The sequence below is a fragment of the Hemiscyllium ocellatum genome, chromosome 21, assembly GCF_020745735.1.
Source record: "Hemiscyllium ocellatum isolate sHemOce1 chromosome 21, sHemOce1.pat.X.cur, whole genome shotgun sequence".
Classification (NCBI taxonomy): domain Eukaryota; kingdom Metazoa; phylum Chordata; class Chondrichthyes; order Orectolobiformes; family Hemiscylliidae; genus Hemiscyllium; species Hemiscyllium ocellatum.
In genome coordinates this window covers 39,544,309-39,569,675 of record NC_083421.1, presented here as the reverse complement: position 1 = coordinate 39,569,675, position 25,367 = coordinate 39,544,309, and the positions used below count along the sequence as shown (strand labels likewise).

The 25,367-nt window shown below is 40.4% G+C and overlaps 1 protein-coding gene across 5 annotated transcripts in view; it reads right to left on the bottom strand.

Annotated features, from left to right (window-relative positions):
- rgs3a (regulator of G protein signaling 3a) overlaps positions 1-25,367 on the bottom strand; it is a 218,522-nt gene that overhangs the window by 117,470 nt on the left and 75,685 nt on the right. For 4 of the 5 annotated variants that reach the window (XM_060841350.1, XM_060841351.1, XM_060841352.1 and 1 more), the window contains 2 exons: positions 15,891-16,105; positions 13,126-13,209 (listed from right to left, as the gene is read on the bottom strand). In XM_060841350.1, coding sequence (XP_060697333.1) covers positions 13,126-13,209; positions 15,891-16,105 — 299 coding nt within the window. Of the gene's footprint in view, positions 1-13,125; positions 13,210-13,291; positions 13,358-15,890; positions 16,106-25,367 lie in introns of those variants that run through there. The other variant, XM_060841354.1, reaches the window with a different exon arrangement.

Below are 25,367 nucleotides of genomic sequence, written 5' to 3'. Positions count from 1 at the left end.
TTGGAGCACATTGGTACCTGTATTCTTATGCTGCCATGAAGACACTTTGCATGCAAGAGAAAGCAGTCATTTCATTGAGTCAACCATGATGCACTTCAGGACTCCTGGCTTGCTCTCTTAGTAATCATTCGCTTTGTGCTGACTTGGAACTTGACAGCATCTCTTTGCTGCCTTGCACTTTCACACTTTGCTCTCTCATTCAGAACTTATAGACTCACCGTACTTGCATCTTGTCTTGCCCGCTAGCACAGATCATAGTCAAGCAGCTTGTATTGGTTGTCAGCAGTGATCAGTCAAGGGGGTAGACATTCTGTTGTATGGTATAGGGCTGGGACAATTTTACACCTGTAGCATGTGGCGCTCAGGGCAGGTTATTAAAGTTTCCAGAATAAGTAGTAGGATAGAGGGTATGGAAAAGGCTAGGAATCAAAATTTATGCAACAATAAGGGGATGAATATGAGATGGGGATGTGGGCAACACAGGGCTGAAGTTGTAGAACTGGGTGGAATGAAGAACTGCAAATGAAAAAAAAGACTCTGAGGAGTTATGTACAGGCCCTCAAGCAATCGTCAGGATGTGGGGTTGGAAAATAAATCAAAAGACTGAAAATGCCTGTAACCATGGAGACTTTAACATGCAGATGGACCGGAAAAAATCAGGATTGCAGCAGATCCCAAGAAAATAGGAATTCATGGAATGTCTACGGGATGGTGTTTTTTTTTAAGAGCAGCTTGTGATACAGCCCACTAAGGAATTGGCAATTCTGGGTTGGTGATGTGCAATGAGGCAGACTTGATTAATGCTGAAGGTGAAGTAATCCCTGGGTGACAGTGATCATAATATGATGAATTCACCCTGTGGTTTGAGAGAAGCTGGAATCAGAAGCAATGGTATTACAATTAAGTAAAGGCAACTTATGAAGACTCGAGGGAGTTGCTGGCTAGAGTTGATTGGAAGGGGAACTAGGAGGGAAAATTGTGGAACAGCAGTACAGGAGTTTCTGGGGGCTATTAAAGAGGCACAACAGAAATTCATCTCAAGGAAAAACCACCATACTAAAGGGAGGATGAGGCAACCATGGCTAACAAGAGAAATCAGGAACAGCAAAAAAGCAAATTAATAAAAAAAAAACATACAATGTGGTGAAGTTTAGTTGGTAGCCAGGGGAAGTCTTCAAAATCTATCAGAGGATAACTAAAAAGAAATGGAATGGAGTGATAGAACATGAAATATGTGGGCACGATAGCTAGCAATATAAAAGAAGAAGAAAGTTTATTTAAAGGTATCTAAAAAGGTAAGAAGGGGCAAAAAAATAGAATTGAACTGTTGGAAAATGAGGCTACAGTATTAGTAATGGAGAACAAAGTAGTAGTGGAGGAAGTGAATAAGTGCTTTGCATCAGTATTCACAGCAGAAAATACAAGAAGCATAACAGAACTTCAAAGAGTCACGGGACAGAGGTGAGCGCAGTGGCCATCGTTAAGAAGAAGGTGGTGGGGAAGCTGATAGGTCTTAAGTTAGATAAATCACCTGAATTGGACAGACTAAAACCAGAGTTCTGAAGGACAGCGCGAAGGAGATTGCAGAGGCATTGGTGGTGATCTTTGAGAAATCACCACTGGAGTCAGGGAGGATCCCAAAGAACTGGAAAATGGCTAATGTAACACAAAAGAAGGGAAGCAGAAGACCGAAAATTATAAGCCTGCTACCCTGACCTTGTGCATTAATAAGATTTAAAAGAGTCCATTGTTGGGGATGAGGGGATGAAGTACTTGGACCTGCATGATAAAATTGGGCAGAGTCAGCATGACCATATCAAGGGGAGGCCAAGCCTGGCAAATCTGTTAGAATTCTTTGAGGGGCAATTCTTTGAGTAAGTTAGACAAAGGAGAGCCAAAGGACGTGATCTATTTGGATTTCCAGAAGGTCTTTGACAAAGTGCTACACAGGAGGTTGCTAAGAGCTAATGACATCATGTGTAAGGGACTGGCACGGATCAAGGATTGGCTGACTGGCAGAAGGCGAAGATTAGGGATAAAGGGATCTTTTTCTAGATGACTAGTAGAGTTCTGTGGGGGTCAGTGTTGGGACCACAACTATTCACGTTATATATTAACGATTGGACTATGGAAATGAAGTAACTTTTGGGAAGTACACAGAAGACACAAGGATAGATGTAGGGACAGTAGTGTTGAGGAAGTGGGGAGACTGAAGAAGGACTTGAACAGGCTAGCAGAATGAACAAAGTAGTGGCAGATGGAATACAATGTGGGAAAGTGAGAGGTTATGCACTTTGGTAGAATGAACAGAAATGTAGACTATTTTCTAAATGGAGAAAAGCTTCATAAATCTGAAGCACAAAAGTACTAGAGTCCTATTTCAGGATTTAGTTAGGTTAATATATATAGGTCATTTGCAGTTATGAAGGTAAATACATCACTAGCATTCAGTTTGAGACGGCTATAAAACAAGTGCAGAGATGCATTATTGAGGCTGTATAAAAGCCCTGGTCAGATCATTTTTGGAATATTGTAACAAGGTTTAGGCTCTGTATCTAAGAAAGGATGTGCTGGCATTGGAAGGGTCAAGAGGGAATTCATAAGAATGATCCCAACAATGAAGGGCTTGTCATATGAGGAGCAGTGGAGGATTCCAGGTATGGACTTGAAGTTCAGAAGGATGAAGCAGGAATCTGATTGAAACTTACAGAATTCAGACAGGTCTGGATAGTGTGGACATGAAGACGACAATTCCACAAGTAGGAGAGACCCAAGGACACAGCCTCAGTTTGAAGGGACAATCCTTTAGAACTGAGATGAAGTGGAAGCTCTTTAGCCAGAAGGTGGCGAATCTATGGATCTCATTGCTGCGGATGGCTTTGGAGGTCAAGTCATTGAGTTTATTTTAGATAGAGATAGATAGGTTCTTGATCAAGGATTATTGGGAGAAGGCAGGAAAACGGGATTGAGAAACAGATCAGCTATGATCAAATGGCAGAACAGACTTGATGGGCTGAATAGTTTAATTATGCTCCTAAATCTTATGGTCTTAATGTGCCAGCAGCTTACACAGTAAACACCGCATAAGCTCCAAGCAAATCTCATGTTTCAAAGTCCTGTATTTGTGCAACATTATATTAATGATTGCAGCACAAGCAAAGTCTCTGTTAATATTCCATAGCTCTCCATGTTGGAATTCTCCATGTTGTTCTGTATGGAGGAGTATGCTAAGCCTTCACTTGTGGGTGATGTGAATGCTAACCGCTTACAGTACTAAGCAGGTTTTTAACATTTGATATTCCTCATGCAGGTTCATTGAACTATGACCAATGGATCCAGTCACAACAGGGGTTGTCAGTGCTATGTTGCAGTTCCACAGTAGTACAGAAAAAATTGAGGAGAGGCACCAACAAGAAAAGGAACACCAACGATTCTAGTGGTAAGTGATCAGCTTCAACGTGATGAAACTGCAGCTGAAGGACCCTTCACAATGTACAGGTGGCTGATGAGACTAACCTAATAAAGCCCTTGACGTTATTTCCTCTAGATGAATAAGGTACAGTGCCACTGCAGACTGTGGGTATCCTGAGGCATCATGACAAAACTATGCTGACTAATTTAGTGGGTCTTGCGACCTAAAAGGTTGGGTGGTAACCCTATTCCAATGGTTATTCCTGTGACAGCTGTGTTCAACATTTACGCAAATGTCTGTTTCAAAGGATTCACTGGGGACTTGTGAGAGACTCCGCAACCCTCAATCCACAAAGATATCAAGGCTGTTACTGATACAATTTGCATCAGATCACAACGCTTCATCTCAATACCCCTACTGAAATCAGACATGCAACCTGGACAGTCAACTTTGCCAAGATAGATTGGCTTGCCCAAGGTGCTGGGTGTTGCAGACTGTACACATATAATGTTAAGAATGCCACATTATACCACTGCTGACTTCATTCACAGAAAAGAATTTATTCCATCAATATATAATCTGTGATTATCAATGATACTTCTTAGGAAGGTCATGTTGTGGCTGTACAGGGCATTAATTAGGCCACTTTTGGAATATTGTGTTAAATTCTGATCTTCGAGTAAAAAATGAGGTCTGCAGATGCTGGAGATGACAGCTGAAAATGTGTTGCTGGTCAAAGCACAGCAGGCCAGGCAGCATTTCAGGAATAGAGAATTCGACGTTTCGAGCATAAGCCCTGCTCGAAACGTCGAATTCTCTATTCCTGAGATGTTGCCTGGCCTGCTGTGCTTTGACCAGCAACACATTTTTAGTTAAATTCTGATCTCCCTGTTATAGGAAGGATGTTGTGAAAATTGAAAAGGTTCAGAAAAGATTTACAAGGATGTTGCCAGGATTGGATGTTTTGTGCTAAAGGGAAGGCTGAACAGGCTGGGCTGTTATCTCTGGAGCATCAGAGACTAAGGGGTGACATTATAGAGATTTATAAAACCATGAGTGGCGTAGATAGAGTCCAGGTTTTTTCTTCAGGGTAGGGGAATCCAAAACTAGAGGGCATAGATTTATGGTGAGGGGGGAAAGTTTTAGAAGGGATCTAAGGGGCAACTTTTGATGCAGAGGGTAGCGTGTGTTTGGAATGAGTTTCTAGAGGTGGCAGAAGAGGCTGGTATTAGTACAACATTTAAAAAGCATCTGGATGTGTACAGGATTAGGAATGACTTCGAGGGATATTAGCCAAATACTGACAAATGGGACTAATTTAGGATATCTGGTTGGCATGGACATATTGGACCAAAGGGACTGTTTCTGTGCTGTACATCTCTATGACCCTATAAATCTCCACCACCTTCCCAATAGGTGCCAGAATGCCTTCTACCTTGAGAACTCTCATGTCCCTGCTTAATTTCTTCACTGGTAGCCTTACAATGATGTATCTAAGAGACCATGGCTACAGCCTACAACCATGGCTGATGATTCTATTGGATGACTGAGGCCAAGCACAGACACAATGCAGTACACTTTTGACCGGTACCACCTTGGAGCTGACAACAGATAAAGAGCAGGTGGAAAAGCAGGTGAACTCTTAAAGACCAAGGAGAACAGCAGCACTCTTCCGAGCAGAAAGTTGAGGATACAGAATATCTCCTTCAGAATGACAGAGTGTTGTAAAATCTGGTGGTAACATACCAGAAGACTTAGTTGTCACCCAGTTCCAATAGATGTGATCTGGGTGCAACGATCACTCATTGATTGCCAATTAGTTGTCAATCGAAAGACAAGAGTCCCTGTCCATTGCCAGAACTATTTCCGTTTTTTTTTGTTCCTTCCTTACCTTTGCAGCTGTTGAATAGAAGTGAACAATTCAACCATTTGAATACTTTCCGAAGATACTTTCACATTGTTCAATGGGGAGTATGAGGCTCCACTGAGTGTTAGGGGAAAAATGTCATTCCCCTTAATAGAAGTTCTAAGATGATGCTGAGGATGGGCAATCCGTCTAACCTACAGGTCCTTCAGAAGCTTTTCTTCATCATTCCCTTCTCACCATTGACTGGCAAGGCTTGAATTGGTCTACACTTGGGTTTTCAAAATGGTATTGAGTTGGTCCTGGCATTGCTGAGTGGGACAATAGCACAGGCATGTGCATAGCTAATGGGGCAAGGTATGAAGAATATCATGAGAAAACTCAAGCAAGAGAAACTCACCAAAATTAATACGTAGACAAGTTTTTCCAAGACAGTTTAAACACTGGCATTTACTTGACAATGTGGAAAATTGCCCAAGTATGTCATATACATATAAATCAAGATAAAATCAGCCAATTACCATCCCATCAGTCTACTCTTGATCATCAGTAATATGGTGGAAGATGTCATCAACAGTGCAGTGAAACAGCATCTGCTCAGCAATAACCCAGTTTGGGTTCCACCAGGGCGACTCAGCTCCTGACCTCATTACAGCCTTGGTTCAAACATAGACCAAAAGAGCTGACTTCCAGAAGTGAGAGGAGAATGACAGTCCTTGACATTAAGGCATCAAGGAGCTCTAGCAAAACTGGAATCAATGGGTATCAAGGGCAAACTCTGTCTGTTGGAGTCATACCTGGCACTTGGAAAGGTGGTTGTGCTCATTAGAGGTCATTCATCTCAGTTCCAGGACTCTGCAGGACTTCCTCAGGGTAGTGTCCTCGGCTCAACCATCTTAGTCTGCTTCATCAATGACCTTCCCTCCATCGTAAGGTCAGAAATGGGAATGTTTACTGTTGATTGCATAATGTTCAGCACCATTCGTGACTCCTCAGATACTGAAGCAGTCTACGTTCAAATGAAACAAGATCTGGACAATATCCAGGCTTGGGATGACAAGTGGCAAATAACATTTATGCGACACAAATGCCAGGCTATGACCGTCACAGGTAAGAGACAATCTGACCACCACCCTTTGGCATTCAATGCTGTTACCATTACTGATTCCCCCACTATCGACATCCTGGGTGTTACCATTGATCAGAAACTCAACTGGACCTGCCACATAAACAGAGTGGCTACAAGAGCAGGTCAGAGGCTAGGAATACTGTGGCAAGTAACTCATCTCCTGACTCCCCAGAGCTGATCTATCATCTACAGGGCCCATATCAGGAGTGTGATGGAATGCTCCCCACTTGCCTGGATGGATTCAACCATCCAGGACAAAGTAGCCCACTTCATCGACACCACATCCACAAACATCTACTCCTTCCAACACTGACGCTCAATAGCAGCAAGTCCGTACTATCTACGAGATGCACGGCAGAAATTCAACAAAGATCCTTAGACAGTATTTTCCAAATCTATGACCACTTTCATCTAAAAAGGACAAGGGCAGCCAATACATAGGAACACTACTACCTTCAAGTTCTCCTCCAAACCATCACCATCCTGGATTGGAAATATATTGCTTTTCCTTCACTGTTGCTGGGTCAAATCCTAGGCTTGCCTCCTTAACAGCATTGTGGGTCAAACCATAGCACGTGGACTGCAGTGGTTCCAGCAGACTGTCTACAGGAATAGTGCCAGAAGATTGGAGGATAGCAAATGATGTCCCCTTGTTCAAGAAGGGGAGTAGTGACAACCCTGGTAATTGTAGACCAGTGAGCCTGACTTCAGTTGTGGGTAAAGTGTTGGAAAAGGTTATAAGAGATAGGATTTATCATCTAGAGAGGAATAAGTTGATTAGGGATAGTCAACACAGTTTTGTGAAAGCTAGGACATGCCTCACAAACCTTTTTGAGATGGTGACCAAACAGGTGGATGAGGGTAAAGCAGTAAATGTGGTGTATGTGGGTTCCAGTGAGACATTTGAAAAGGTTCCCCACAGTAGGCTATTGCACAAAATACGGAGGCATAAGGCTGAGGGTGATTTAGCAGTTTGAATTAGAAAATGGCATGATAGAAGGTGGTGGCTGATGGGAAATGTTCATCCTAGAGTTCAGTTACTAGTGGTGTATCGCAAGGATCTGTTTTGGGGCTAATGCTGTTTGTTATTTTTATAAATGACCTAGATGAGCGCATAGAAGGATGGATTAGTAAATTTGCAGATTGCCCCAAGGTTGGTGGAGTTGTGGATAGTGTTAAAAGGATGTTGCAGGTTACAGAGGGACATAGGCTGCAAGCTGGCTGGGAGGTGGCAAATGGAGTTTAACGCGGAGAAGTATGAGGTGATTCATTTTGCAAGGTGCAACAGAAATAAATAGTACTGGGTGCAGGTAAGATTCTTGGTAGTGTAGATGAGCAGAGAGTTCTCAGTGTTGATGTTCACAAATCCCTGAAAGTTGCCACCCAGGTTGATAGCGTTGTTAAGGTGACATGCGGTGTATTAGGTTTTATTGATAGAGGGCTGAAAATGTGTTGCTGGAAAAGCGCAGCAGGTCAGGCAGCATCCAAGGAGCAGGAGAATCGACATTTCTGGCATGAGCCCTTCTTCAGGAATGAGGAAAGTGTGTCCAGCAGGCTAAGGTAAAAGGTAGGGAGGAGGGACTTAGGGGAGGGGCGTTGGAAATGCAATAGGTGGAAGGAAGTCAAGGTGAGGGTGATAGGCCGGAGTGGGGGTGGGGCGGAGAGGTCAGGAAGGTGGTGCTGAGTTCGAGGGATTTGACTGAGACAAGGTGGGGGGAGGGGAAATGAGGAAACTGGAGATATCGGAGTTCATCCCTTGTGGTTGGAGGGTTCCTAGGCGGAAGATGAGGCGCTCTTCCTCCGGCCATCGTGTTGCTATGGTCTAGCCTGCTGGACACACTTTCCTCATTCCTGATGCCCGAAACATCAATTCTCCTGCTCCTTGGAGCTGCCTGACCTGTTGCGCTTTTCCAGCAACACATTTTCAGCTGATCTCCAGTCCTCACTTTCTCCTCAAAGATTTATTGGTAGAGGGATTGATTTCCAGAGTCATGAGGCCATGCTGCAGCTGTACAAACTGCTGATGCAGCCGCACTTGGAATATTGCACAGAGTTCTGGTCACATTATAGGAAGGATGTGGACGCTTTGGAGAGGTTCAGAGGAGATTTACCAGGATATTGCCTGGTATGGAGGGAAGGTCTTATGAGGAAAGGCTGAGGGACTTGAGGCTGTTTTCATTACAGAGAAGGTTGAGAGGTGACTTAAATGAGACATACAAGATAATCAGAGGGTCAGATAGGTGGACATTCCTCGGATGGTGAAAGCTTGCACAAGAAGATGTAGCTTTAAATTGAGAGGTGATAGATATAAGATAGATGTCAGAGGTAGTTTCTTTACTCAGAGTAGTCAGGGCATGGAATGCACTGCCTGCAACAGTAGCAGACATGCCACCTTTCACGGCATTTAAATGGTAGCTGGATAGACATATGAATGAAAATGGAATAGCGTAGGATTGATGGGCTTCAGATTGGTGTAACATAGAGAGGTGAAGGTCCTGCACTGCATTGTAATGTTCTATGTTCTAAGGCAGTTCATGACCACCTTCTCAAAGGCAATTAGGGACAGGCAATACATGCTGGCCGGCCAGCAACACCCACATTCCACCAAATGAATAAAAAAATTCTCATAAAATTTAGTGCAATATTTTAAGATTGACAGCCTTTTGACTACTTCCCTCTTCACTGCCTGACCAGTTGAGTAGCTTTACAACCTACTGTGTTTATTTCTGATTTCCAGCATCAAAATAAAAGTTGACTCCAGACAAAACACTGGTAATGGCATATTATTTGTGTTTGATTGTGGAGGGTATTAATTAGCATCAGCATAAAAAAAAGCAAATTTCAAGTGTGGTCACAAAGATACGAGTTGCTTACTTCAAATTTGCAACGACATAAACGGTTATAAAATTTCATCAGGACTAATTTCAATTATACAATTTACCAAATGGATCTCTGGAATAATAACAATGGATGCATTTTCTTACAACCATTATTTTAGCAATTCTGAGTAACAGATTTAAACAATAAATTAGCTTTTCCTTTGAAAAATTGAGTAATTGTTTAATTTTGTCATTTGAAATTTTAGAAGATTTAGACTTTGCATTGACACAAGTAGATAAACATACCAAATAAAATCAGTCAGTTTAGATGTTAAAAGGTGTAAAAATTTACAATTTAAAATGATCTATGGGCAGTGCATATTGTACAATTTCTGAAAATACAAATACGTTGTTGTGGTTCTGTTCGCCAAGCTGGGAATTTGTGTTGCAGACGTTTTACCCCCTGTCTAGGTGACATCCTCAGTGCTTGGGAGCCTCCTGTGAAGCGCTTCTGTGATCACTATAAATGCCGGAGGAAACATCACAGAAGCGCTTCACAGAAGGCTCCCAAGCACTGAGGATGTCACCTAGACAGGGGACGAAACGTCTGCAACACAAATTCCCAGCTCGGCAAACAGAACCACAACAACGAGCACCCGAGCTACAAATCTTCTCCCAAACTTTGAATACAAATACCCTGACTAAACAAACTATGATTGCAAGGTAACACATCTTGATGTAAGTTTGGCCATTAGATGTGGAAACAGATAACCAGCCAGCCCAATCCATACCTTTTACCATAGACATGCCATTTTTCTGACTTTCTGTATGTTATTTATTCCCTCAGGAATAGATATCACACAAGTAAATCCTTCAAGAAAATAATACTTTGAAAATATGTTAATTTCCCTAAGGAAACCATTAAAACTCCAATGTAATCACTTTGTAATCTGAATCATATTTAACTGTGATCACAGTTGTGCATCACAGCCCTGCTATTTCCACTGATGGTAATTCCACATTCACAGTATCATTTTTGTTTAAATTTTAGCTGTATTTGCTGAGGGTAATGCACAACTAAACCAGGCTACTCAAGCTAACTGCCCACATGTTGTGAATAGTTGATCTCTATTCACCTTTGAGATATTGCCAAATCACACCCTCTGCATTTTGAACTACATAGGTCGCTATGTAGGCACAAAACCACCATTAAGTTTGCAAAATGCAAAATATATGTCCTGATTATATTGCTCATACATTTGGTAGATAAATTGTAAAATCAATGGCGTTGATTAAAATCACTCCGGGAAACTGGCCACCAAAATGCATTGTTGCATTATTGTCTTCCCCGGATTTTATCTCCAAGATATATTTTGTTTTTTCAAGTATATACGCAGGTGTTGAATACTAAGAATTGCAAAAAACATATTTCTTATCTCACACTAAGGTGAGCTCCGTGTTAATACAGCAATAAAGGCCAGTATATGGACTACAGTTTTAACTCACTCAAAACGGATTCACTTAGAGATAAAAATCAGGTCCATAATTCAGACCTATGTCTAAATTAAAACTACAGAGCAATGAACTGATGCTAATTAAAAATTTCACAGATGTGTTATTTACATCAGACACAGTTCTAAAATGTGCACAATTCTTTTCTACAAATATTATATTTTCTCCAAGGTTTATGGCAGCTGTCTACTTTGAGCATTTTACGTACAGCAAATTTGAAGAACAGCACAAAACATTCAGGATAAGCCTATGGAATTTATTAGCCCAGATCTTCTGACAAGCAGTAATCATTGGCATATGGAAAGAGAGGGTATCAGGTGGATGGTATGGGTGGGGGTGGTTGCTGGAGAGATGGATGAGTCGGTAGATGTAGCTAGTCAGGTCTGGTTGGTCGGGGGATGGTAGTTGAGTATAGTCAAAGCTGGTAATGGTGGGGGATTAGTCAGATAGCTGATTGAGTAGTTGGCATGGGTTCAGGTAGGCTAGTTGGAATATCAGCTTTATTGCTTAGGAGATCAGTTATGAAATTGAGCTCAAATTACTCTCTATCCTAGTCTGTCTAATATTTGCTGGGAAACTCCACAGAATTGTCCTAAGTCTCTAATCCTGACTCAGACAGAGACATTTACTGGGTTTCTTGAAAAGCAAGGGAATTAGCCATTGGAAGTTCAAACTTCCCAGGTAATTTCCATGGAGGTCAGCACATCAAGATCTCCGCACAGTCCTAAAATGCATCCTTGATCATATATGTGATCTCTGACAATTCAGAAACTGCCCCATTCTGCTAGAACTTTGTGTAATTTTACAGATGAGGTTGCTATGAATTGAGTAAACTGATTTAAATCATCAGCACAGTCTTTTAGTTTTCAAAGTTCCCAAATACGGAATCTTTGATTCTTGCAAAAATAACATTTGAATTTTCAACCAAGCTTTTGATAGTAAGACATCTGACTATGACCAGTTATTTTCAAAGGTATCTTAGCATGCGTCAGCATGTATTTGCAGTTATTTGAGGATTTCTGTCACTGCTTTTGAAAACAAAATAGGGTATGAAAGAGGATGACATTGCTTGGGCCACCCAATTTTTTGGCACCTCTTTTATCAGTAACAATTCTATCTGATTAATCCACATTCATTTCTTTTTTCCCAACCTCCGTAAAACTGCCCCATGGTTAGTATCATCACTTTTAGACACTACAGTTGATCTTGTATATGCATCTTGCTGGAAGAGACACATTTCCACAATTATCTTCATTAAATAACTTAATTGCGAATTCACAATTAGCCCTGAGTTGAAGTTCAAAGATTATGTCCCCCATTATGTTTGGTGTTACAGATACGGTTGCAGAACTAACATTGTTCAGTGTTACAACTTCCTCCATAAAGCAAAGGTTTCTCTTTGCTTTTCAGTGAATCGGAGATAGAATTGCTCATTGAACAGTGAAGGAACTTTGATGTATCTGCATCTTGAGAGCCTGTGCTCCATTGTGGATTTTTCAACCTACTATCAGCTGCTGAAAAATTTCAAGATCAACATATATGGCCCCAAATTCAATCCTAGTCTCAAGCTCAGAGGACCTCAGTGAAAGATTTAGTATTTTTTGGTTCGAATCAGAAAGGAGACATTCAGACAGCATTCCTGTTTCCAAGTTTTTATCCATTGGAAAGCACATCTATATAAATAACAGATCAGAATAGAATTGGTCTTACATGCTTTGTCAATATCTACTTGTCCAAGCTAATACATGAAGATTTAGATTAAGTACAAGAGGGAATCTGGTACACGTGGAACCATAATCATGTGCAATTTAATCCCTTCAAAAGGAAACAGAGTAATGCTATAAAAATAGTTCTTTTTAATGCATGGCTTGTTTATTGGTAGAACATCTGTCTCTCAGTCAGACAATTGAGTAATTAAGTGTATTCCAGAGACACAAACATAATTAAAGACAACACTTCATTGTCAGACGCGGCATCTTTCAGATGAGACATGGCCTCAGCTATAAAGTATTCTATGTCTTTTTGAGATTTCTTTCCAATTCCCAATTTTTAGTCATCACCCAAGACTGTCAAGAAGAGGTTATCTCTTCACTAACTGTTTATGGGATTTAGTTCTGTGCAAATTGGCTCATATGTTTGGCTACATTACCAGAAGGACTACATTTCAAAAGTACTTTACTGGTTTTAAAGTGGTTAGAGACAGTGTGAGATTTAAAGCATGATATAGCTAAGTTATTCCTTCTTTCTTTCCAACTATTCATGGTTTTCCATTTGATCAAGATTCCTCTAGGCACAGTGAAGAATTTGAACATTATGTAGATTGAGTAATACAGAAAACAATCAAAAAATAGTAATTTCTTATTTCTGCATTAAAACATTAAGTACTTACCTTCAATGGTCTACTTGTGCCATCAAGGAAAAGTATGTTTTCTGAAAGGAGCAGTGACCGTGCTGGGTTGCACAGATCTAGGGGCTGCAAATAATAATATAAATTAGTTGCAACAATTTGTTAAGTCAGACTTCAATTTTGTGTGACCGTTCAAGTTAGCACTTACTAGTATCTTTGAAATTGTAACCTCCATGATAATTTTCAATTTTAAAGTAGCTTTAATCACTTGAAAACTACACTTTTCGGAAAAAAAATTAGACAATAGCACAAATGGACTAAGTTCCACCCTGAGAAGGAAAGGTTCGAGTGGTTTTCACAACTTTTGCAGCTGAAGCACAAACCAATCAAGTTTTGAAAGCATTTCCTCTGTCTGGACCTTTGCTGCAAAATTCTTAACAGTTAGTTGAGATTTGCATATCAAAAAGAACAGGATGTTAGAGAGCTGTTGCCCACTATAGCCAGTACAGTTAACCTCAAGAGTGTGGGCGTACTTCCAAAATAACCTTGTGCACTGGTATTACTTACAGTTTAGTGCAAACTGCATGTTTGTCAGAAAGGACATTGTGTAGAGACAAACATTGCTTACTGCTTATTTGTATATATAACCTGTAATGTTAACTTAACATGACTGCATGAGCTCCTTCAGCAAACAGGTGAAAAGATTTTTACATGTCATTAATGTGGAGAAAGGAAAAGCAAGTAATTGAAATAAATAAGTCTGACCTGAGATATTACTGGTCCTGACTTCAGAATGACAGATTGGAATCTGAACATTAATATGACATTTTAAAATGTCAAGAAGCTAGGAAAACTGGCACAATAGAAAGACATGACTTACATTAGAGGGGATTGATTTACATTCGGGAAACCAGAATGTTAGAGGCAGTTTGATTTGAGATGAGAAATGGTAAAGATAAGCAGTCACTTTGGGAAAGGTCTATAAGCTCTCATACAACAACCAAATGTAAGTATAAAAAAAGTAGAAAGAAAGAAGCAATTGGAGTTTATCAGAAGCTTTGACAATAACCATGGGGATTTAAATCTAAGGATGCTAAGATAGTTGATCAGGTCTTTTGGTGGCTAGTTGCTGCTCGTGTATCCTAGTAGCTAGGAAAAAAGCCAAAGCACAAAAGTAGTCTAGATAAAGAATTTATAGAACATTTTCAGAATAGCTTCTTAGAACTGCATGTTCTGAAGTCAACCAGAGAACAGACTGCACTGGAAACAGAAACTTTGAGTAGCATTAAGCCATTCGTCCCTTTGAGACTGCTTGCCATTCAATATGATCATGGCTGATAACTTAGTGACCTGTTCCTGCTTTCACCACACCCCTTTGATCTCTTTAGTCTTAACAACTATATCTAACTCCTTCTTGAAAACATTCAATGTTTTGGTCTCAACCACTTTCTATAGCAGAGAACTCTCCAAGCCCACCACTCTGGCTGAAAAAAAAATCCCCTCACCTTAATCCTAAATAGTCGATCCTGTATCTTTAGACCATGACATCTGCTTCTGGACATCCTGGTCATTGGGAATATACTTTCTGCATTACCTCAACTAGTCTTGGCAGAATTTTATATATTTCCATGGGCTCCCTCCCCCCACCAACTCCTTTTTTAAAATTCCAATGAGTATAATCTTAGCCAATCCAGTCTTTCTTCATACTTCAGTTCTCCATTCTGAGGAATCATTCTGATAAACTTTTGGTGTCCTTCATCCATAGTCAGAATATTCTTCGTCAGAGATGGAGACTAAAACTGCACACAATACCCTACCTGCAGTTTCACCAAGACCCTGTAAAATTGCACTAAACATCCCCGCTCCTGTAGTCAAATTCTCTTGTTATAAAGGCCTACATACTTTTGCTTTCTTAATGAGCTTTGTACCTGTATGCTTACCTTAAAACAGTTGATTTAAGAATACTTACATAACAAACTTGAACACACCCAGAGACTTTAGCCACCTTACCATACATTAATGACAACTCAGAGATGACGACTAGATTATTCCAGTCCCTTGGCATCACGGTAGACCACAAACCTACCAACGCACTGAAACTGCAATTAAAGAGTCTAAATGACCCTGTACCAACAACCAGCCAAATGAACGTCATATACAAAATACCCTGCAAGGACTGCAATAAATACAACATCAGACTGACAGGCAGGAAACTAGCTACTAGGATACACGAGCAGCAACTAGCCACCAAAAGACCTGATCAACTATCTTAGCATCCTTATACATAGATGAAGGAAGACAACAGTTCGACTGGGGCAATACATCCATCCTGGGACAGGTTAAACAAAGACACACACGGGAATTCCTAGAGGCCAGGCATTCAAACCAGAACTCCATCATCAAACACATCAATTTACGCCCCATTTACCAACCTCTCAGATAAAGAACTGGAAGTGATATCACCCATCACAAAAGACCAAGACACACAAATAGAAAGTGGGACAGAAGTTTGGAAGGCCAGATGGTCTACTCTTGGCTCCAATTCTTATACATGTTCCTGAGTGTGCTCATTACAGGCACACAAAGACTCACATATGATATTGGCCAGGAAGACTGCCATAAACTCATTCATACTATTAGTAGATGTCAGTCATGGTCTAGAGCACAAAGGACTATCAAGGAGTTCAAGATTTTCAAGAAAAAAGTTACACAATGAAATTAACTACATTCATCCAAAGATATCATTGCAATAAATAACCTTCCCTTCAAATCTGTGTGAAATTAAATTTAAAATTCAAAAATATTACCTGAACAAAGAGAGGGAACACCAAAATTTTTGGAGTAAGTGTCATGCATGTCCCATAGTTAGCATGGGGAATATGAGATCTCACAATTGTGCAGTTTCTGTAATTCCCATAATTCTTCACTGCTTGTACAGTTGATTTCAAGATATCTGTGGAAGATCCTATTAGTGACTGCTTTCTCTCTGGGCCACCTTGAATTCTGCTTCGGCCTACATTTGCTACAAGAAAAAGTAATGAAAACATCTTTAAGTTTTCAAATAACAGAAAAGTTTGAATTTTTGGAAATAAGCATGTTATGCCAATCAAAGCAGTAATCCCAATCAGAAATAAATTTGAGAATGTGCTGCGTAACACTTATGAATTAAAGACCACCATTTTTAAGGATGTGCCGTACCATAGATAACTTTTACACATTTGTAATGTGCAAAAAAAATCTAAATTTTGCTTTTTGTTAATATTAAACATCTGACTAATATTAAATGTTTGACATAAATTTATATGGGAAAATAAGTTTATACACTTACAGTTAAGCTAGTTTTGTGGTAAATATCCATAAATAAATAAATAGTATGTTAGCTGTTGTGTGTATTCAAAAATTGACCAAAATCACAATTTCAGCAATACAAAATTGTAGTTTTACAGTAAAATGGTTTTGAGTGCTGTCCTTCAAGGATATCACAATGATAAATTTGAGAAATTCTGACAAAATTAAACAAATTGACCAATGTATTGTTAAAAACTCTGTTTATGACTGTTAGCGAATCAATATGGGATGAGTGCTAATCAGTCATTTTACTCATCAAAATCAAGCTTCCACACTACTTTGTCCAACATAGACAACATTCCTCATCAATTACACATACATTATATGTTATAAAATACTTTGCTGGTTTGCAAGATATCCTTCATAATAGTGTCATATTTTCCAATTGGTTTGCATTCGTGAAAGGCAAGGGCAGGCCAGAAACTTGCAAAGCAAGAAAGCAGAAACAGGATTTTGACGTGTATGCTTTCTGCTGTCTGGACTTTTACATAATCACAGCATACAACCAGTGATTGATTGATCAATTTATTGTTGTCACATGTACTGAGAAACCGCGAAAAAAAGTGTTGTTTTGCATACGACATAAGCAGATCACAAAGTGCTTCAGGGTGGTACAGTGTTACGGCCACAGAGAAGGTGAAGGGAGAATTCAGAATTGAGAGGTTTGTTCAAAAGTCTGATAACAGCAGGGAAAGGCTTTTTCAAATTTATTCTTACATGTATTTGAACTTTCATATCTTCTGCCCATTGGGAGGGAGTAGAAAATAGGATACCCAGAGTGGGAGGGATCTTCGATTATGTTGGTTGCTTTCCTGAGGTAGCAGGAAGAATAGATGCAGTCAATGGATGGAAGGCTGGTTTGCGTGATGGTTATGTTCATGACTCTGTACTTTCTTGTGGTCTTGGGAACAGCAGTTGCCATACCAGGCTGTAATGCATCCAGATAGGATGCTTTACAAGGTGCAATTTTTAAAATTGTGAACAGTCTTTGTAGACCTGCTGAATTCCTTACACTCCTGAGGAAGCAGAGGCTTTGTTGTGCTGTCTTGACCATCACATCAACGTGGGTGGACTAGGTCAGATGGTCAGTGATCAAACTCCCACAAACTTAGCGCATTTAACCATCTCCACCTCAGCACCACTGATGTTTTCCATAGGCTAGGGATTGTTAAAATTAATTTGCAGGGTGAGGACATCATGGGCAATATAAATGTTCGCATAGCAATCTCCAATTTCCTCTAGGGTAGTTAATTGTCAACCACATTGCTGTGTGTCTGGAGTCATAGGTAGACCAGACTAGCTAAGGATGGCAGTTTCCTTCCCTATAGGACATTTTGTGAACCAGATGGATTTTTCTGACAATGGAGAATGTATTCACGGTTATCATTAGACTCAATTCTATTTTATTCTTTTGTTTTCAAATTCCATTATCTGCTGTGATGTTATTCGAACCCAGGTCCCGAGAACATTATCAACAGTCCAACAATAATACCACAAGGCCAGTGCCTCTCCAATCATAGTGCACAACCATTGCAAACCAAAGGGTCAAGTTTGCCTGCACCGCTTAAAGCGGGTTTGTACTTCTTAAAAGGGAATTGCAATTTCACTGCAGCAGTGCTAGAAGTTGTTCCAAAGTGGTTTTGAGGTGGGAAATACAATAAGTGCAATAAGAGCTGAGAATTCTGCCACTCCAGTATGAAAATGGTGATCAACTTCAAGACAAAAAACTTTTGGATCCATTCAGGAGACAAACTGGTGTCAATCCTTCTGTTTTCATTGCAGCTCTAGCAATAATCATCCACTATCTAATATATCAATGCTCCACTGTTCAGAATGATGTCCTTCAAATCCATTCTGCTGCAATGAAGGCTCAGACTACTGATGCAAAAGCTGCAAGTACCAGTGTTCAAAGGAACTCACAGCGGGCCACTATAGCCCAGCAATTTGCCCTGCAGTATACACACAGGATTACTGCAGTGTTGCCCTGGTGGATTCTCAGGTGTATGACTGCACACAAACTAGATAGCCAGGTAAAGGACAGGACTGGAACCTAACTGTTACGTGCATTTTGAAGCTTTTATTTACAGTGACATATAACAACCTTTAAATTCAACAGTTTCAATCTGTTCCTACATACATGACAGAAGTGGATCCACAAGTAAAATGTGCCACCTGTAAACAATTGAACATTAACATATACTTCATACTGTTTGTTCTTAAATGACAGCTCTCATTCTCTCACCAGTTCTAATCTCCCAGTGTTTTTCTTCTGGCCATCCAAACGCTATGCCTTATTTAGTCAGCTTTTTGACAGCATCCTGAATGGTCAGGCATAGTCTCCCTCACTGAAAGGGAACAGCCTTCAACAAGCTATGTTGCAACCACAAAGGCAGCTTTGCACAGAAGCACCAGTAAGATAAACACTAAGGACTGGATTAATAAAGGCACGGAGTCCAAATTTTAACCTTAACAGCTGCTGAATGTTAGTAAATACAATTAGCAGTTAAATTGTAAGTAGATGCTGCTCATCATCGAGATACAGCATGGAAACAAACCGTTCGGTCCAACCCGTCCATGCTGACCAGTTATCCCAACCCAATCTCGTCCCACCTGCCAGCACCTGGCCCATTTCCCTCCAAATCGTTCCTATTCATATACCCATCCAAATGCCTTTTAAATGTTGCAATTGTACCAGCCTCCACCACATCCTTTGGCAGCTCATTCCATACACGTACCACCCCCTATGTGAAAAAGTTGCCATTTGGGTCTCTTTTATATCTTTCCCCTCTCACCCTAAACCTATGCCCTCTAGTTCTGGGACCCAGGGAAAAGACGTTGTCTATTTATCCTATCCATACCCCTCAATTTTGTAAACCTCTAAGGTCACCCTTCAGCCTGCGACGCTCCAAGGAAAAGAGCCCCAACCTATTCAACCTCTCCCTGTAGCTCAAATCCTCCAACCCTGGCAACATCCTTGTAAATCTTTTCTGAACCCTTTCAAGTTTCACAACATCTTTCTGATAGGAAGGAGACCAGAATTGTATGCAATATTCCAACAATGGCCTAACCAATGTCGTGTACAGCCACAACATGACCTCCCAACTCATGTACTCCATACTCTGACCAATAAAATTAAACATACCAAATGCCTTCTTCACTATCCTATCTACCTGTGGCTCCACTTTCAAGGAGCTATGAACCTGACTCCAAGGTCTCCTTATTCAGCAACACTCCCTAGGACCTTACCATTAAGTATATAAGTCCTGCTAAAATTTGCTTTCCCAAAACGCAGCACTTCGCATTTATCTAAATTAAACTTCATCTGCCACTTCTCAGCCCATTGGCCCATCTGATCAAGATCCCATTGTAATCGGAGGAAACCTTCTTTGCTGTCCACTACTCTTCCAAATTTGGTGTCATCTGCAAACTTAATAACTGTATGGGTTGAACCAAAGGGTCTGTTTCCATGCTGTACATCTCTATGACTCTATAATGAGTCCTCTTTCCAAGACAAGTTAATGAATAATGTCAGTTACAGTGGAACAACAATGAAAATGTTTTGAGCTTTGCAAATGGGACATGCAATGGTTGTGTTCTGGCACTGACACCCTTTAGCACTTTATTCTCTTTGCTAGTGTCCTATGCCTTCAGGTTATTTACCTTTTTATATCCTAGAACTGATTGAAAGTTGTTCGTGAAATCCAAAACAAAATGTGTGTCAAAACCTCAACAGGCAATTATTCTACTGATTCTAACGCACTAACATTTCATATCAAGGAATCTCTGTAGTTACAAATGGACAGAGTCTCTTGTGCCTGTGAAGAATTTACTTTGACCATCACCAGGAAGGGAAATAGCATGGTCCAGAATATTGCCACACTATCAACTTAAAACATGAAAAATATGACAATGGAGGTTGCAGATAGCTTCACATATTTAGGCTCTACAAATCAATAGCATACAGTCATAGCTTTGCAGCAAGGAAAGAGTGCCTTTGGTTCAACTCACCCATGCCAACTGTATGTTCTCAGTTAATCTAGTCCCATTTCTCAGCTATTGGTCCATATCCCTCTAAACCCTTCCTATTCATATACCCATCCAGATGCCTTTTTTAAATGTATTTATACCAGCTTCTGGCAGCTCATTCCATACACACACCAAACTATGTAAAAAAATGCCTCTTAGGTACCTTTTAAATTGTTCCCCTCTCAACTTAAACCTATGCCTTCTAGTTTTGGACTCTCCCTATCCTATGGAAAAGAACTTGGCTAGTCACCCTTTCCATTCCCCTCAAGGGGACTTCTATAACCTCACCCCTCAGCTTCTAAAGTTCCAGGGAAAAGAGCTTCAGCCTATTCAGCCTCTTCCTCTACTTCAAACCCTTCAACCCTGGCAAAATGCTTGTAAGTCTTTTCTGAACCCTTTCAAGTTTCACAACATCCTTCCTATAGCAGGGAGACCAGAATTGCACACAATATTTCAAAACTGACCGAACCAACTCTACTTTCAAGGAATTGTGAACCTGCACTCCAAGGTCTCTTTGTTCAGCAACACTACCCAGGTCCTGCCCTGATTTGCCTTACCAAAATGCAACATCTCACATTTATCTAAATTAAATATCTGCCGCTTAGCCGACCGGTCCATCTGATCAAAATCCCGTTGTAATTGGAGGTCACCTTTTTGGCTTCATGCTACACCACCAATTTTGGTATCATCTGCAAGATTACTAATCATCCCTTCTATGTTCACATCCATATTATTTATATAAATGACAAAGAAATACTGGACCCAACTCTGATCCTTTTGCTATATCGCTGGTCACAGGCCTCCAGTTTGAAAAGCAACCCTCCGCCACCACCCTCTATCTTTTACCTTAGAACTAGTTCTATACTTACATGGCTAGTGCAATACAGGGAGAACAATCTAATCTTGCTAATCAGTCTACTATGCGGAACCTTGTCTGTCACTTATTGTTGAAAACAATACATATATTGCAAAAGCTGAATAAGAATTTGCAGAATAATGCCAACTTTGGAGAGAATACCAAATTGCGAGAGTCAAGCAAGTCTGCATTTTCAGAATATTCATCTACAGAGGTGAGACCTGGATAACATTGCTACACAATGCGGCAAGCTGAACAGTTTTCACCTTTGTTTCCTCAGATGTGCCCTACCAAGAGGGGGTAAGGATAAGGTCACCAACCAAGTTATCTTGGGATATGCTTATTCTGCCACCATATACTCACTGTTAAGTCAATGATGTCTATGCTAGCTCAGCCATGTTCTTCAGATGGATGATAGCCATACATCCAAATACCTCCTGTACAATAAACAAGCTGCTCTATCATGATTTCCTGGGCATCCATAACTTCACTCCAAGAACAGCTGCAAGCAAGATGTGAAGATAGGGGACAGTCACACAGACAACCAGAAGGTCGTTGCTGGTGGCCATGATCATTGGAGTCTGAGTGTTTGGAAGAGCATTGGAAATTTTTATTTTATTCATTCATCAGATGAGGACATCATTGGTTAGCCCAGCTATTTATTGCCCATCCCTAATTGCCAAGGGGCAGTTAAGCGTCAATCACATCTCCGTGGATTTGGAGTCACATGTAGGCCAGATCAGCTAAGAATAATAAGGAACCAAATAGGTTTTTCTGATAATTGATAATGGATTCACGACCAGCATTAGGCTCTTACTTGCAGAATTTTATTGAATTTCAATTCCACCATCTGCCATGGCAGGATTTGAACCCTGGTTCCCAGAACAATACTAGGGTCTCTGGATTAACAGTCTAGCAATAATACAGTCACCGCCCCAAGCAGGAATGGAGCAGAAATGGAAAGCTCAGATGGCCAAGACAGCCCAAGGAGTACAGGAACCAGGAAATTGTATGCAGCAAATGCGGCAGAGATTGCATGTCAAGCCATGTCAGACGATGTTCAATTCATAGTTGAGTTGGGCAACATGATGCAAACCATCTTCTCATAAGATGGAGGCTGTTATCTTAACTTTTATTCAACTCTAAATGCATAAAGGAATACTATATTGGTTATTATAGAGGCTATGAACTCTGCCAACTTCCTAGAATCGAATTCCTAAAATCCCATTTACAACGTGAACATTTCTTCAATTTTTTAATGCCCAAACTAACAAACATCTCAATAAACTGCACAGTCCCTTAAAACACCAAGCATCCAAATTAATTTATAGTCTCACTTCAGAGTCAAAAACAATCTTGAGCTATCAAACTGTAAAATGGTAGGCACACTACTGTGATAATGGAGGTATTATGAAATCAGATATGCAGCACAAATCCAGTAACAGAAGTCTGCCGGTCTTATGTCAACAAAGTGAAACATCAAGATGTTTATTAGTTAAGACCCCCTTGCATCATGGTAGCCCACAAAACCACCAACACAGTAAAAGAGCAGCTTATGAACTTGAAAGGCCCAATACAGACAACAAGCAAAACTAATGCCATTTACAAAATACCGTGCAAGAACTGGAACAAACACTACATTGGACAAAAGGGAGAAAACTAGCCACGAGGACACATGAACAACAACTAGCCACAAAACAACATGACTCTCTCTCACTAGTATCCTTACATACAAATAAGGAAGGACACAACTTCGACTGGGACAACACATCCATCCTAGGACAAGCCAAACAGTTATACTCACCAGAATTCCTAGAAGCACTGCATTCCAACCGGAACTCTAACAACAAACACAGAGTTAGACCCCATCTACCACCCCGACAAGAATAGGAAATAACATCACCACAGGAAATGACATCACCAACCCAAAGAAACCCAAACATATAAATAGAAAGCAGGAATTATCAGCAGTGCTTCGCCCAGAGGGCCACTGAAGGGGTTAACTAGTAGGGTGATGAAATGTCTGGAAATGAAGCTTTCAGCTCAGCTAGCAAACCTACAAGCAGAACTAGTTGGAATGATAAGGGCAGCAGATACATTGGAGCACCATCTGTAAATTTCCCTCCAAGTTACAAACTATACTGACTTAGGACAATATCATCATTCTTACAATGTTAAAACGCTGGAGCTACACAAACAGTAGGAATAGACAGAGTTTTTTTTCTCCCCAGTGGCAGGCACTGACTAGCAGGGTACCCACAGGGATCAAAGTCTGGATCCCAGCTATTCACAATATGTATTCATGATTTAGATGAGGAAACTAAATGTCATAGCTCCAAGTTTGCAGATGACACAAAGCTGGGAGAAGGGTATGCTGAGAAGGATGCAGAGAAGCTACAGTGTGATTTGGACAAGTAAGCAGAGGATGGTGCATGAATGGAAGAGCTGCCAGAGGAAGTGGAGGAGGCTGGTACAATTGCAACATTTAAAAGGATGGATATAGGGATATGGGTCAAGTGCCGGCAAATGGGACGAGATTAGGTTGGGATATTTGATCAGCATGGACAAATTGTACCGAAGGGGTCTGTTTCAATACATGACAGATACAGTATAATGTAAGTAAATGTGAGATAGCAAAAACGGGTAGGTAGATTATAATCCGGATGGCAATAGATTGGGAAAGGGGGAGGTACTAGGTCAGAATCCTCATCCATCAGTCGCTGAAAGTAAGCTGCAGGTGAAGCAGGCGGCAAATGGTATTTTGGCCTTCAAAATGAGGAGATTCAAGTACAAAAGCAGGGATGTCTTGCTGCAACTGTACAGGGCATTCGTCAGACCAAACTGGAGGATTATGCACTATTTTGGTCTCCTGGGATGGCAGAACTGATGTAGAGGGAGAGACTTAACTGGTTACAACTATATTCACTATAGTTTAGAAGACTGAGGGGAGATCTCATAGAAACTTGTAAAGTTTTAACAGGCTTAGACAGGCTATATGTAGGAAGGATGTTCTTGATGACTGAAGTCCAGAATTAGGGCTCGCAGTTTAAGGGTAATAGGGCAGACATTTTAGGACAGAGATGAGGGTGAATGTCTTCAGCTAGAGAGTGGTGAGCTTGTTGAATTCTCTGCCATACAAAATTCTTGAAGCCCCAAAATTGAAGGCTTTCAGGAAAGAGAAAAGGTGAAGTTCTTATGACCATATGGATCAAAAGATATAGGAGAAAGTGTGAACAGGGTACCCAGTTAGATCAGTCATGATAATATTGAATGGCAGAGCAACCTCGATGGGCCACTGGCCTCCTGCCCAATGTTTTTATGAAGCTGTAAAATGCGAGACGTTCACAAGCAACTGAAGTTGAAAGCAAAGAACCAGGAGGAGAAACCCCCTTGGGCAGATGATTACGGCATTTCCTTTATTGAGGGATGGTAAACATTATACTTACAAATCCCTTCAGAACCTCTGCACTTTTATGCCAGCAAATCCCTCTAGACTTACTCCTCACCCCTTCTTCACTGTGCGCACCTTGTCCTACTGTCATCTCACACTTATAGACACAATTTTAGCAATACAAGTTGTGTAATCTGGAATTTACACCCCATACCTATCTATACTCCATTTAAAAAAAAGTCCTCAGAGCCATGCTTTTTTCCCTCAAGCCTTCATTACTAAACTTGCTCTCTGTTCAGTCTTATTCCTCTTCTGAGATTACTTTGAATAAATTAAAACTGATCTTATTCTGTACTGTAAAACTCACAATTAGTAGAATTTTAAAAATGGACTTCAAGCATGGATATATAAATGACCAGTTATGTTCTGCATAGATGAATCAACAATGGAATTCCAATAGAGAACCTATATCAACCAAACTTATGTTTTGCTCTGGTAATCTAGTATGTATCATTAATTGATTACAATGTAACTAATGCAACAGAATGAGGAAAGGCCAAGAAGTGAGAGCTATGGAATATTGACAGTTCTAGAGGAACAGCAGAGGTAAGAAAGTGTCAAAACATGGGAGCAAGACATCACAGTTTTAAAAATCTTCAAAGA